The sequence below is a fragment of the Aristolochia californica genome, unplaced genomic scaffold, assembly GCF_029961685.1.
Source record: "Aristolochia californica isolate CCGP_79_NKW_82.1479 unplaced genomic scaffold, dmAriCali1.0.hap1 SCAF_8, whole genome shotgun sequence".
Classification (NCBI taxonomy): domain Eukaryota; kingdom Viridiplantae; phylum Streptophyta; class Magnoliopsida; order Piperales; family Aristolochiaceae; genus Aristolochia; species Aristolochia californica.
This window is the reverse complement of record NW_027182279.1, coordinates 3,742,595-3,758,047: the sequence shown is the minus strand read 5'-3', so window position 1 is coordinate 3,758,047 and position 15,453 is coordinate 3,742,595. Positions and strand designations below refer to the sequence as shown.

Genomic DNA, 15,453 nt, shown 5'->3' with positions numbered 1-15,453 from the left:
TCCGTGAGGCTTATTGCTATGAGAATCATGTAAGACTCTTTCATAGATGTTCTTCAACCCTCCCTCTCAAGTAGAAGTTCGTAACTTCAACTTGCAATAGAAAAGATTTTTGGTCTTTAAAAAAAATTCTTCATATTATTCTCCGGCTTGAGATATCCTGGTCACATAAATCTGATTACCACAACATGTGAAATTCTTCATTGATGATTGTACTTCTTCCTTTCAAATGATCGCGAGATCCATACTTCAATTCAGAAGGAGGCGCAACCATTGCAACACTCAACTGTCAAATTGAATTCTTGTACGTAAAAAATTAAGAAGAAGACATTTATCAAATTAATAGATTAATGAAAGTGGCTAGACTTGATTCGATTTATTGAATCCTTCATACTTCTCTTTGTATTCTCCCCCTTAAGCTTGAAGGTGATAACAATGATCCTAGCTTGAAAAAAATTGCAATAATTATCTCCTTCATCAAGGAGTCCCAAGGATAAGTACTCAACCAAACACATACTCTCAAAAAGAAAAATATGGGTGATAAAAGCAAGTCAAAACCAATCTGATAGGATTTCAAACACAAAAGTGATAATAATCACTAAAAAATGTAATGTCTGTCGCTCAAAGGATAATGGTAAAAACCCACTTAAGGGTACCAACAGAAAAAGTTTCAATGGACTTAAAAACACAAATATATAAAAAAGAATCAAGTGAAGCAATGCACCAAGAGGTTGGCCTAAAAGGGTAATTGAGAGTCAAAAGAAAAGAGATGGTAAGAGAGGTAATTGAGTAGATGTGTGTGTCTCTAGGTGGGGTGGGGTGGGGGAGGGGGTGTGTGGATCACCTCCATAGTAATAAGCAGGAGACTATAATGGTTGAATTGAAATAATTAACAACCACTTAGACTAGGTATGACCTTAAAGGAATTTTCTAGCGGGTGACTTAAATTTTTCGGAGAGGAAACCTTGAGCCAAATTGTCTCATGCAATCACCCTTTTAAAACAAAATATTAATAATAATATAATAGAGAAGGACCTTATACGGAGGCCGTATAGGCACCCTTCCCAATAGTAAACATGTTGCCCAATTGGGTAGTAGATGAATGGCCAGTGGCATCCTCAACATGAATGGTCTGAAAGCTGCCCTTATGCTTTCCTCTCTCTTTATAGCACCAACCCTTCCTTTGTTTCTGCCACCAGTCACCGTGACCACATTACCGAAACCAAACTTGATAAAATCAACAATTTTGTTTGTTTCAAGGTCAGGCTTGATAGTGTCTTTGGCTGGGATAAGAGGGTCAGGGTAAGAGATGGCGCGCCCATCATAAAGCCTGCAGGGTAAGTCTTGTTAGTCCGAACCATTCCATCTACCAAAACATGATGTTGCATCATAATGGCTATCACACTTCATGGTCGGTGAGAGCATATTTCAACTTATTATAAGAATAAGTGTCAGGGGTAGACACTTTTCCATATGGGTAGGGATTATCTTGATTTGTGTGGATGGAAGATAGCGTAGGAGCAAATGCACCACCAACCTTGAAATTTTGCTCCTTCCCTTGGTACATGAGGTCGACAACTTAGGTTAACTGCATGCAGGTTACCACCATGCAGAGACATGACTGTAGCTGTGAGCTTTAATACACATACGCATAGAAGGCCTAGAGAGATTGAGCTTTGAGAGACCTGCTTCTTTCTTTCGGTTTCATGATCAAAGCTGCTGCATGCGTTGATACCAATCTCAACACGGCCGACTTCTTCCTTGGACAACCATAAACTCAGCCTTGTAGGGAGCCTCAACCAAACGATCACCATTTAAGACTTCCCCAGAAACTCTTTTTTCTCTGTCATATGATCTGGTGAGCAGTAGGGAAGATCGAAAATCGATTAGTCTCAATGGGATTATGATACGGCCCAACCTTGTTGACACAAATTGGGACCGGATCTCTAGCTCTGTATCTGTGATTCGAGGCATCCGACCTTTTAATAGTCGCACAGCACAGAGCCAATAATGACAACCGCGATCGACGACAATCTCTGCATTCCTCGGCCTGTTGTCCGTATCCTTCTGCTGTAGTGCAGGATGGATTACTTTTCATCCTTGACTACTTTCGTCGGGTCCAGAGCTGATGACTCGGAACCTTTCGAGATGTCCATGGAGAACGCATTCAAAGTCCTATTTTTGACATACCTCTTCATCGACGATAAACTACACAGGTAGCAGCAACAACTCTCGAGGAAGACAATTCATTCTTGAAGAAGGATTTTAACCGCCAATGAAGTTGATCTATTCTGAAAAACTAAGTGCGAGACCGGGCATTCCTCAAATTCAGCATCCATGAGTGTGAGACAGTCATCGCGAGACACGTACTCCTGGAGCTGTTGCGTAACTTGCCTGGATTCTAGAATTGGAAGTCAATGTCTCGATGGGTTGCTTCGTGTAGCTCTCCGAATCCAACTATGACTCTTCTTGATGACGATCGTGTTCCAAGATGAGGTCTTGCCATGAAGGAGAACCCCTTCAAACAAATCATCAGTGTACCGTTGATAAGGATGTCCTAGAGATGACGACAGAGGCATCGGAGTTAATCCGCATGACACGAATCCTCTATCGTCCGCCACCACATAAACTAGTCTTCTCTGAATCTGGAAGTGAGCCTTGTAAGTTTAGCATTCCTTTCTCAACGAAAGAAGAGCAGAAGAAATCCATGGGCCCTTGACAGTCCGCTTCATAATCAATGGGTGAGAGAAGATAAGGAATGAAGACATGGAAAAGTTCAGGCCAGAATGCTAGAAACGAGCCATAGAACCCGGATGTGAGAAGATTTGGAACAACAAAATCTAAGACAAAGAAAATAAGGGGTAATCTCGGTTTTTGAGAGAGTTTTGATGTGGATGTCACACATACTAATATTTATGAGGAAGGACATTGAAACAAAAGGACAAAAGTTGAAAAAAATAAACTAGGTTAAAAAAAAATACGCTAAAACCTTCTCTATAAAACTTGCTATGGTACTATGCTGAATTTTTAGAAATAGATATAATTAATTTACTTGATTATAATTGAGTACTATGAGTCTCTATTTTTAATAAAGGAAACAAGTAAAATCAAACTATAATTAAACTAGTTTTGTCTTAGTTGCATCCAAAGTCAAACACTAAAACACATTTCAATTGAACTTCTTATGTGAGACTTCTTCCCACGAGACTCCTCTAAAACTCCAACATTCTATTTCTGACTTTGTGAGACTTCTTTTAGAGAGAGTCACATAAAATACTTGTTCTTCAATAGAGGGCACTATAAAACTCTGATGCTCTCCTCTGTTAATCCCTAAATTCGACAGGGATCTTCCTACCTAGCTCTCATGATGTCATCAACCTTGAAGCCCTTTGACAGGCCGTAGCCTTGTCTACTCGAGGATGTGGATGAGTCGGGACCTGGATGGATATGATGTGGAGGCATTATATTGTACAAAAAGTCATACAAAAAGTAAATAAATAACTACAAATAAGTCCAGCCATGAACAAGCGAGTAAATTTGGCATTCATGAACAAGTGAGTAAATTTGTCAAGCCCACCTAGTCCAAGTCTAGAGACTTCAACATGACTACTGGACCCTAGTTGATTGTCATTGAGGAAAGATTCTTCACCTTGTACATCTTGGATGAGATCATGGATACCACCGTGCATACCACCTTCACTTCTCATTGGATGATTGACCCAAGTTCTACCATACTGTCTTAAATGAATTTCCTCATGGATATTGAGTTGCTTTCCATGAAATGTCCATTGGGTATAACTCAACAACATCCCATTGCCATAATCCAGAATAAGGAAATTTTCCATCTTGACAAATAGATCTCATTCAATTCAATGAAAGTTTCTGAAAATAATAGTAATCTTTCTAAGGATCCTATCCAAAAGTTGTTAATAAAAAACAAAAACTTTCCACGGACGGAGCTTGAGATATTTTCCAAATATTGTTAATCAATAAAACATTTTGCCAAGAATAGAACTTGAGATACTTCCCAGATTTTGTTGAGCAACAACAACTTTCCAAGAGAAAAACTTGAGATACTTTTCGGGTTTTTTTAAGCAATAATAACAACTATCCAAAAAAAGAACTCCTCGATCAGACTTGGAAGAATCGGCCAGTTGGAACAATGAAGAACTCAACTTCTGATTTTCAAAACTCAAAAGTTTTTCTTTTAATGCAACGAAGAACAAAAAAAAACTACAAGAATAACTTCAACCAGCCACTCGTCATTCCATATTGCAGCCTCTTAATGTAAACAAATTGAACTCCTGGTTCTCCAAGCACAATACTCTCAACCCACCATGAGATTTCAGAAAAAAAACAATAACAAAAAAATACGACAAAAATACTAATATTGGTCTTTTTTAGGTCAAACAACTAGCCGATATTTTCATGAACCGAGCTATGCATGCATGTATTAGAGTAACTTCAAACTTCTACCTCATAAAACTCATGAAAGAAAGCATTGATCTATGAAGCAAAGACGTCTGACATGAATCCTAACCAGAAAAATGTGAAGAGTACTTAACTTTTGTCCCGAAACATTTTAGTACAAAACCTAGAGGCAAATAATCCAGCATTAATCCTAACACTTGATCATGAAGTCCTAAAAATACAGCTTTGATACCATGTTGTTTTTAGGACTTCATAACGTTAAGGTCTTCAACTTTAAGATAATAAAAGAGAGAATAAAAAAGGAGAAGAGGAGAGGAGGAGAAGAGAGGAGGAGAAGAGAGGAGAGAAGGAAGAGACAACTTAAGAGGGAGAGAGATCAAGAGCAAGTTGAGGAGAAAATAGAGAAGGATTAGGGTTGTGAACTTAGATGTCTAATCCTCTATCTCAAGCTTTATTTATAGATGTCAATAATAAAATAATTATAAGTGTAACATTCACCCTAGTAGGTGTGAATAAGAGACAAATGATCAATAGAATAATTACATCAATGACACCCAAGCTTGTCCATATCTTCTAAAAGATCCGAATCAAAATTTGGGATCAGTTGGATTCAGGACTGGATAAAACATCACAAGCCATATTAAAAATATATATGCAACTAGCTGTGGCATCGAGCCGAGCCGAGCCGATCCCGAACCTGCCTATGTTCCAACCGAGTTTGATTTAAATATTTCGAACTCGAGCTCGAACCAAGCCCAGCCTCGAGCCCAAAATTGTTATTGAGATTGAGCCCAATAATTTTAACCGAATTCGAGCCGAGTTCGAACTTCAACATTCATTTAAAACTTTTCAAAAAATACATGTCTCGAGTTCGAGTTCCAACATACATTTAAAACTTTTTAAAAAATTCATGTCAAATAAATTGTACATAAAATTATGCATACATTTTACATAAAATTGGGCACAACGTCTATATAAAATTGGGCATAAGGGTGGCATCGAATCGAGTCGAGCCTGAACCTTCCTATGTTCGAGCCAAACTTGATTTAAATATTTCAAACTCGAGCTTTAGCCAACCCTAGCCTCGAGCCTAATAATTTGAACCGAGTTCGAGCTTCAGCCTACATTTAATACTATGAAAAAACATATTTAAAAAAAATTATATAGAAAATTATACATACATTTAAAAAAAAAGAATGATAGGGGAGGTTCGGGATTTAATCTCGATAATGGATTAGAACGCACCAATATTAATCTTTTTTACCCAAAATATTGTCTACCTTATTTTGTAATTTCTGAATTTGGCCATAAATTTACTATGGCCTCCTTAGTGCCCCTGGTTGAAAATTTATATTGTAGGAAAAACTAGAAATATTTTTCCTATGATACATATTTTCAAAAAAAACCATTAAATAAAATCCTATTACTATTAGTGACTTACTAGAAAATTACAAGAAATATTTTAAAATTTTCTTAGGAAAGTTAAATGGACCTCTTATTGCCTCTTCAAGGGAAATAAATAAAAATTAATAATCAATCTAATATATTACTATACTTATCGATAAAGTTTTAATTAGATAAAATGTCAAATGCAAAAATGCTATGAAAATTGCCTCATGCTAAAAGTATTATAGCATCAACTATCAAATACTTATTCAAAAAATTTCTATACGGTTTTCTAACCAATCTTGGTAGGAAAATCTTACTTAGAAAATTATATATTTTTTAATAAGAATTTCCTATTAGAAAAATGTTTCCAAAAAACATGAGGCACTAATAGTCCCTAGAAACGTATTTCTACTAAAAATTCCTTTTCAACATTTCGTGAAAAAATCACTAATATGGCTTCGTTTTAAATAAATTTTTATTACCAATACTACAAATTATTTTGTATGTCATGAGATTTATCTTTGTGATGGGTCAATTAAATTGAAAGGGTATGCTAAATGAGTCTTATTTACTTGACAATGCATATTAATAATTGAGTCTCAATTAATAGGATCAAGTTCATCTCCTTTACCTACTGCTCCCTACTTTCGTCTGGTCGACCTTTCGGCCACACAAATACTTGAAATATACTCCAAGTTATGAACAAGATAAACTTTCAAACTGAAAACAAGATTTAAGTACAATGATTTAAGTACATGGCTCAATAGTATAAAATATTTCTCATTTACTTTCCTAAATTTTCACTTTAATTATATTTTTAATTTATTTTAAAATTTTAAATATATATTTTAATTTTGTTCCTTCACTCTTCTTCTCTTCTTGCTATTTGTTTCCTTTTTCTTTTGCCCTTCAACTCTTATTTATTTATTTATTTTCCTTTTTCCCTCTTCTCCATTTTTTTCATTTCCTTATTTCCTTATTGTTTCATTTTTCCTTTTTTTTCTTCCATTATTTTTTCTTTATATTTTTTATAAAATAGTTTATATTTATTTTCCTCATTTTTCACTTTAATTATAATTTTAATTTATTTTAACATTTTAAATATATATTTTAATTTTTAATTTGTTCCTTGACTCTTCTCCTCTTCTGCTATTTGTTTTCTTTTCTTTTTGTCTTTCAACTCTTATTTATTTTTCTTTTCCTTTTTCCCTCTCCTCATTTTATTCATTTTTCTTTTTTTCTTTATTTTCCCATTTTTTCCTTTTTTTACTCCCTTATTTTTTATTTATATTTTTATAAAATAGTTTATGTTTATTTCCTCATTTTCACTTTAATTATAATTTTAATTCATTTTAAAATTTTAAATATATATATTTTTTTTTTTTTTTTTTGCTTCACTCTTCTCCTCTTCTTGATATTTATTTCCTTTTCCTTTTGTCCTTCAACTCTTATTTATTTTTATTTTCCTTTTTCCCTCTCCTCCATTTTTTTATTTTCCTTTTTTTCCTTATTCTCCCAATTTTTCCTTTTTTCTTCCCTTATTTTTTCGTTATCCCCTACTTCTTCCTGTTCTTTTTTCCTTCTCCTCTTCACTAGAGGCTTATTAGTCTCACAGAGAGGAGGGCTTAAAACTCTAGATAAAAGGAGTGCAAAATGCACTTACTCTAAAGTCCATAGTTTTGGTTATCTTTTTTATCCATGGCACTTGCCATACTTTGTTAAGTACCTTGCTAATAGTAGCCAAAAGACCGGCATGTTTGGTAGCGGAAAGCCAAGTACTTGACCCAGGACCATAACATCACACCCACCTTCACGAGCTGACGACCACGGCAGGTTCACACTAGCGCCATGGTCCACTGTTACATGGTTGCCGATATCTGGGTCAACGCAATCACCCACATCGGGAGTCGAACTCGCGACGTAGCGCCTACTTTGATACCAAATGTTATGCACCTAACCAATACTACCTAAAAAACAGGCTTGTTTGGTAGCAGAAAGCCAAATACTTGGCCCAGGACCATAACATATTCCTCCCATAAACTCACTCCAGATTCCTCTCCTTGTGTTTTTCTAGGGTACTCTACTTCTCAAAGTGTCTATTTATGTTTTGCCCCAATACCACACGTCTTTATGTGTCATATTATGTTAAATTCATTGAGTCTATCTTCCCCTTCACGTCACTTCTGTCTCGTCTTGATCGTTCCTCATCTGACACACTCTCCCACTGGTATTCATCTGTCTAACCTCTTGGTTATCGACCACATCATTTGTAGCTTTGATCTTTGCGCCCTCTGCAATTCCCGTTCACAATCTCACATTTTAACCCCCCCCCCCCCCCCCCCCTACTCTAGACCACATTCCCACATTGGCCGACCCACACCCACCTACCTGCTTCTTCCCCTCCCCATGTTATTGTCACAAGATCCAAGAACAACATTTACAAGCCCAACCAAAAACTAAACCTCACTGCCTAGGTTCCTGCATTTGCCAACCATGAACCCACAAAGTAACTCAAACTCTCACCAATTCGAAATGGCGTCAGGCTATGTCTGATGAGTATGATGCTCTTATTCGAAACGGGACATGGGAACTTGTTCCCTCGGATCCCTCGCAGAATCTGGGTGTTTGCAAATAGATTTTTTTGTACTAAATATCTTTTTGATGGCTCTATTGATGGATACAAATCTCGTTTAGTTGTCAAAAAGTTTCACCAGTGCCCTGGGGTTGATTATCATGAAACCTTTAGTCTTGTTGTGAAGCCTACCACTATTCGCGTTGTTCTTAGTTTTGCAGTAAGTCGTGGTTGGTCGCTTCAACAACTTGATGTTAATAATGATTTTCTCCAAGGTATTATATCTGAGGATATCTTTATGACACAACCATTAGGCTTCATTGATCGTGATAATCCCAATTATGTCTGAAAACTTCGTAAGACCCACTACAGTCTCAAGCAAGCACCTTGTGCTTGGTATCATGAGTTGCGCTAGTTTCTCATTACCTCGGGCTAAATTAACTCTCATGCAGATTCTTCTCTATTTATCTCTCACACAGGTTCAATTGTGTTGTATATTCTGGTCTATGTTGATGACATCACTATCACAGGAAACAATGATCAAGTTATGGCAACGTTCGTCCACCTAATTGTTCAAAGATTCTCACTCAAGGATCTTGGCTCCTTGACTTATTTTCTCGGTATTGAAGTTGTTCCTCATTCTCAAGACCTACTTTTGTCTCAACGTCGATATATCTATAATCTCTTTGCTTGCACATGCATGATAAATACAAAGCTTGTAGTTACACTGTTTGCCACATCATCTACAGTTACACTTCAGTCTGGCACGACACTCTCTGATGCATCTGAATATCGGACTGTTGTTGGGAGTCTACAATATTTATCTCTTACTCGCCCTGACATTGTTTATGTGATAAATAAGTTATCCTAGTTTATGCATTACCCTACTACTAAACACTAGAATGCTATGAAGCGATTGTTACGCAATCTCTGTGGGACTCTGGATCATGACATCGTACTACATCAACAATTTTTTTTGTCTTTTTATGCGTTCTCTGGTGCTAACTGGGCAGGTAACAAGGGTGATTTCACTTCAACCGACACCTATATTGTTTACTTAGGTCACAATCATATCTCTTGGAGTTCTAAGAAGCAACGGACTGTGGCTCGATCCTCTACCGAGGTGGAATATTGATCAGTTGTAACCACTGCAGCTAAGATTAATTGGATCTGTTCTCTTTTCATTGAACTTGGTATTTTTTCTTCGACAACAAACGGTACTTTATTGTGACAATATCGATGCAATAAATCTGTATTCCAATTCTTTCTTTCACTTACGCATGAAACATGTAGCTTTGAAACATGTATTGACAAATATAAAGCATCGGAAAATTATTCATTTGTTTTTTGTTCTATAGCACCTTAATGGGACTCGATGTTTGTGGTGAACGTGATGTATTGCAGCTTAGGGTGGGCCTTCGGGTATTTACCGGAGATAAAAGGACCCAGCTCAAGTTACCCGTCTGGTCCAAAATTTAGGTACTGGACATGACGACAGCAAATCAGTATTTACTCCTGTATTTTACTGCATCGACTTTGCGTTTAAATCGTTGCAGACAGTGTAGCTACGTGGCTTGACATGTGACAATGACGGGGAAAAATTGTTTGGTTCTGTCGCTATCGGACAGTAATTAAGCTGGCAAAGCGACATTGCGGCAGGTGGCAGTTCAAAGATGTACTCCGCTGAAGAACAAAAGTTACGTAGTGGCGGTGGGCCACCTCATTTATGACCAGCTTTCCACGTGGCATCTTTGTACTCGGATCGCCGTCACTGAAAAACTGGAGTAATGTGCCGTACTTGGACTTCGACTGCGCCCATGCAGGAGGCTTTCAGGGTTACGACAATAAATTAATAATAATTTACATAATTCTTTTTTTCTTTTTCAGATTTTTTTAATTCAACTACACAACCATATATTAAAATTAAAAATATACAAAACTTTGGTGTAATTATTTTTATTAAATTAAACTAAAGGATTTAAATTTTTATTTTTTATTTATTTACTGTTATTTTTAATAAAGTTTTGAGCTAATAATGTTATTATGAATACAATAAAATAAAGGGCATTTTTGTTGATTATAATAAGGAAATTTTTGTATATTATTCTAATTTTTTAAATAATAAAAAAATAACTAATTTTTAAACTTAATTAAATAAATATCAATTTTTGATTAATCAATTATACATGTGTACAGTCAAAAGAGACACACAAACTATGTCATCACACCAAAGAGTCTTATCCTCTAAATTGGGTATTTGTGTAATTAAGTTTAATTTTTTTTATTATCATTGGTAATAAATAACCAAATTAGTACTCTTAAAATGAATTATTAAATTAAAATGTAAATATTATTATATATTAAAAAAATACTCCTCTTTATTACCTTATCATAAATATAAATGAGTTGGTGTACCTATATCACCAACCCTGCCAATGTGGCCTTCTATTAGAAAAGAGGAACAAAGAAAGGTTTTTTCACCTTTCTCTATTGTCTCTACCTATATGGGAATAGGAAAGGATGTCTTTAAGAGGTGGCCTTACACTCCTTTCTTGTTAAAGAAAACTTGGAGTGAATTTAGGGGGTGGGGTATCCTATACTTTAGTGGTAAGAAGGGACGTGAGCTCCCTTATCATCTCTCTCTCTCTAGTATTTTCACCCTGCCAATGTAGCCTTCTATTAGAAAAGAGGAACAAAGAAAGGTTTTTTCACCTTTCTCTATTGTCTCTACCTATATGGGAATAGGAAAGGGTGTCTTTAAGAGGTGGCTTTACACTCCTTTCTTGTTAAAGAAAACTTGGAGTAAATTTAGGGGGTGGGGTATCCTATATTTTAGTGGTAACAAGGGACGTGAGCTCCCTTATCATCTCTCTCTCTCTAGTATTTTCACCTAAGAGAGGAGATGTGGAGAACTATTACCCTTCAGATTTTTTCTAATAATTTAAATTTATTAATGTTATAAATTATAGTAGAAGAGCCTCTGTCTCTCTCTCCTCGGTCGAGTTCCCGCTCTGTTACTTCCTCTATATAAACCCATGCTGGGCACCAATGACAGCCTAAGCAGCACGATCAAGGTAAGGCAGATTAGAGAAGAAAGAAAGAGAGAAACCCCTTTCTTCGATTCCAGCCATGACTTCTGTTGCAGTTCGCACCCTCCTTTGCTTCCTCTGCCTTTCCGCCATGTTGGCTCCCTACGTTGAGGCTAAAATCACCTGCAACACGTTGATAACGTTTATCTCCCCATGCTTGACTTACCTATTCAGTAGCCGCGGTGTCGTGCCACCAAACTGCTGCAAAGGCGTGAAATCCCTCAACGACGCTGCTAGAACTACAGCCGACCGTATGGCCGCCTGTAACTGCCTCAAGAAGGCTGCCGCAGGGATGTCCGGCATCAACTATCCCCGCGCTGAGCGTCTCCCTTCTGACTGCGGGGTCAAGATTCCCTACAAGATCAGCCCTTCCACCAACTGCGCCACGTAAGAATGCTTCATCTTTGCCCTCTTTCTGTAATTATTTGAAGTCTCCTCCCTTTTCCGACCTAACTTGGGACTTCTGTTTCTGGGTTTTGGAATTGTTTCTGCAGAGTTAAGTAACTTGAATCTCTCCGGCGCGTTTCACTAGTATCTAATAGAGTGATCGGAATAAAATGTGAGTGCAGTGCTCTGTACGAGTGAGCTAGATGAGCAGATCATACGAGTGTGGTGGCAGTTTCATGTTGCTGTATCCGTTTTGTGCGTCTCTGTATCTTCATTACGGTTATCTAAAAAAGTTCGGAGTTTTTAGTTACTATCGTCTTCTTCACTTGACTACATTTCTCTCGCTGGTTAAGAGACTAGCTGGGCTGCTCTAAGAAACTCCACTTTTTCTGCAAATCTAATAATATGGAGCCTTTCCTCGTAGACCATTAGTGAATATCAAATCGAGGGTTCCGCATCGCTTTACGCAATTGCTGTCTGGTCGTGTCTCTTTTGGAGTGATCTATGCATATCTAACTCGTTTATGGATATTCCATTAAAATTTTAAAAATTGAATTTAAGATAATAAGTTAATATTATATTATGTTAAATTTAAATATATATAATATATTTCCTTGTAAAATAATTTTTGTTGTGTGAAGATGAAAAGAAGAACGAAGATGACTAAGAGATCTTACAGTGGTGGTTCGGCAGTGTGTCTACGTCCACCGGAGTTTTACTAATTTCAATTAGGGTTATATAATGTGTATTTATATTAAACCTTAGACGTATTTATATATAAAAGACACAAATACCCCTGTATAAAAATACTTCCCAACCTCATGTATGAGCCATATACTTTAACAACTTTCATTGGCATTACATAACTTTTCCAACTAAAATAATTTGATATTTGGTGTTATCTTAAATTTTTATTCAATCAGATTTTAAAAATTGTTTTGTATAATTAATTACTAATTTATTTCATATGTAGTTCTTTTATTAACACCAGTGAGATTTAATTATATGATAAATAGTTGGCTATAATAACTTATAATTATTACTCACACAAAATAATATTTAAGTTATTTATTCGATACTTCTAGTTTCTTATATTAACAACAAAATTTTAAAATTTAAAATGTAAGCAATAATTTTAGTTACAAATATTTAATCTAGGAAATTGTAGGTCAAAAAATAATATTCTAGAAATACAATTCTAAATACACTAATTTAACAATTTAGCTGATCTTCAACCTTTGATGAATCATAGCTTGAATTTCTAAGATTTACCTAAAGTATATCGAAATCACAAGAAAAATAGAAAGGTTTTAAAGTAGATGGGTATCGCTAACATTTGACGCACATCTAACTTATGGAATATAAGTGTTAAAGTCCCCTGCACATGTAGGGGCAGCATAACTAGTAAATCAAGAGAACTTTTAGATGATATGTTTGTAATTATGTAAGATGGCATGTATCTTCTTATGTTTGTTTCTTTTTTCTTTTTTCTTTTTGAAACATGTAGCCCTAAGGGCATTTTAGATATTGTAAACAACATCCCACAATTATAAATACAGCCTCAAGGCATGAGGTAGAGTATTGAAGCCTCTTCCTCTTGACTCAAATTTGTCCTTACACCTCTTTCTCTTTTTCTCTTCCTTCTCTCCATTGGTTTTTTCTCTCCTCTCCCACGAGCTAGAGTTTCTCTATTTTCTCTTTCCTTGAGATTTCTTGTGTTTATTACGTGGCTTTAGAAACCAACATGGTATCAGAGTGGGCAAATATCTGACATGGAAAAGAGGAAGAAGATGAAGAAGAAAAAAAATTAGGACTTTCCCTTTCCCTTTAGTTTCTTTCCTAATTCCTATTGTTATTGGTTTTCTCACCTCTCTTACCTTATTTTTTTTATATAAAAATTTATATGTAGTTGGAAAGATGTCTGAGTTTAGTTTTAAACTCAAAAAGAATTGTTGGAATCAGATTTTTCTAAAAAGAGAAATTGACATCTGAAGCAGCAAAGGTCAAGTAGCAGAAAAGTTTCGTGTAATAACAAAAATTTTCAAATTTCTAAACAGTTTGTACTAACATGACTGAGAATTTATATTGAGAATTATATCTCAAAAAAAAATAAAAATATGTGACTCTAATTTCTATTCCAATAGACCATTTATCAATCTGATCTTTCTAGAGAGATATATCCACATAGAAAGAGTCCAAGGTTATATTCGTAGCAAATTGCATGTGAAAATCCGAATTTATGCCCATTTTTTTTGCTTCACATTTTTTAGTTTCTAATGTTGGTTAAGTTTCCTATTATTTTTTAAACTCTAGTCAAAATTTTACCAACTTGAGCATCTTTCCTTACTTAAAAGTTTGTTTTCTTTGATCTCACATTACATTAGATTCTTCTAGAGAAGTATTTCCCTATATGAGTTTAGTTTTCTTGTTAAAAAAATCTGAAAATTTTGAATTAGAAAGTCTTGTTTCCTCATCTAAATTCTAAATATTTGTGTCCTAAACCTCCCTTATTCTAGAATTTATCTCTTGAATATTTTCTTTCCTAATTGGTCAAGTTGTGTTAAAAGTAATTGTCTTAAATAAGAAGTATATATTTAAAAGTTTCCATTATTATGTTCCATCTTATCGGAGATTTTTTAAAGTTTCTTCAATTATCATGTTCATAGAAGAATTATTTTTTTATCTCCCTCTTGGGTCATACTTGGTCAGTTTTTTTAAGTTATTTCAGTACTACCGTTACAATATCCTTCTTATTATGGTGGTGGTTATTTTCTATTCCTTTAATCCCCCATTGCCCTTTTACTCAGTTGCCTTTTTCTTATCATCGTTTTTTGTTTCTCTTTTACCCTTTTAGGCCAATCCCTTGGTATGTTACTTTGGTTGATCCTCTTTTATATGTAGGCATTTTTAAGGCTATTGAAATTTTTTTATTGGTGTCCTTTGGGTTTTTATCATCATCTTTTGAATGACAAGTATTACCCTCTGTTTCTCTTTTACCCTTTTAGGCCAATCCCTTGGTATGTTACTTTGGTTGATCCTCTTTTATATGTAGGCATTTTTAAGGCTATTGAAATTTTTTTATTGGTGTCCTTTGGGTTTTTATCATCATCTTTTGAATGACAAGTATTACCCTCTTTAGTGATTATTATTACTATTTTATTTAAAATCCTTTGAAGTTGGTTTCGACTCTTACTTTATCACCTTTTTTTTTTTACTTTTTGGCGACTTTGTGTCCAATTGAGTATTTATCCTTAGGACACCTTGATGGAGGAGATAATTAGTACAACATTTTTTTTTTCAAGCTGGGATCATTGTCATTATCTGCCAGCTTGAAGGGGAGAATAGAATAAGACGTAAAAAGATGGGCTAGGTGACAAAATCTACCATGAATGATTCTACAAGCTGAATCAAGTTAGGTCATATTCATTACTCTATTCATATGATGATCATCCTCTTATTATTTTCTTTATGTGTAAGAATTTAGATTGGAAATTGAGTGTTGTGGTGGGTGTGCCTCCTTCCAAATTTCACGTTTAAGAAGAAGAAGAAGTATAATATACAATGAATAATTAATAAAATTTTATGTGA

General features: G+C 35.2%; 1 protein-coding gene across 1 annotated transcript; it reads left to right on the top strand.

The window, feature by feature from the left end:
- The first annotated feature begins 11,427 nt into the window (after positions 1–11,427).
- LOC137939011 (non-specific lipid-transfer protein 1-like) lies at positions 11,428–12,175 on the top strand. The gene is made up of 2 exons (XM_068784169.1): positions 11,428–11,865; positions 11,973–12,175. Exons 1-2 carry the CDS (start codon positions 11,519–11,521, stop codon positions 11,980–11,982), a joined length of 357 nt encoding a protein of 118 aa, XP_068640270.1. The 5' UTR covers positions 11,428–11,518; the 3' UTR covers positions 11,983–12,175.
- The last annotated feature ends 3,278 nt before the right edge of the window (positions 12,176–15,453 follow it).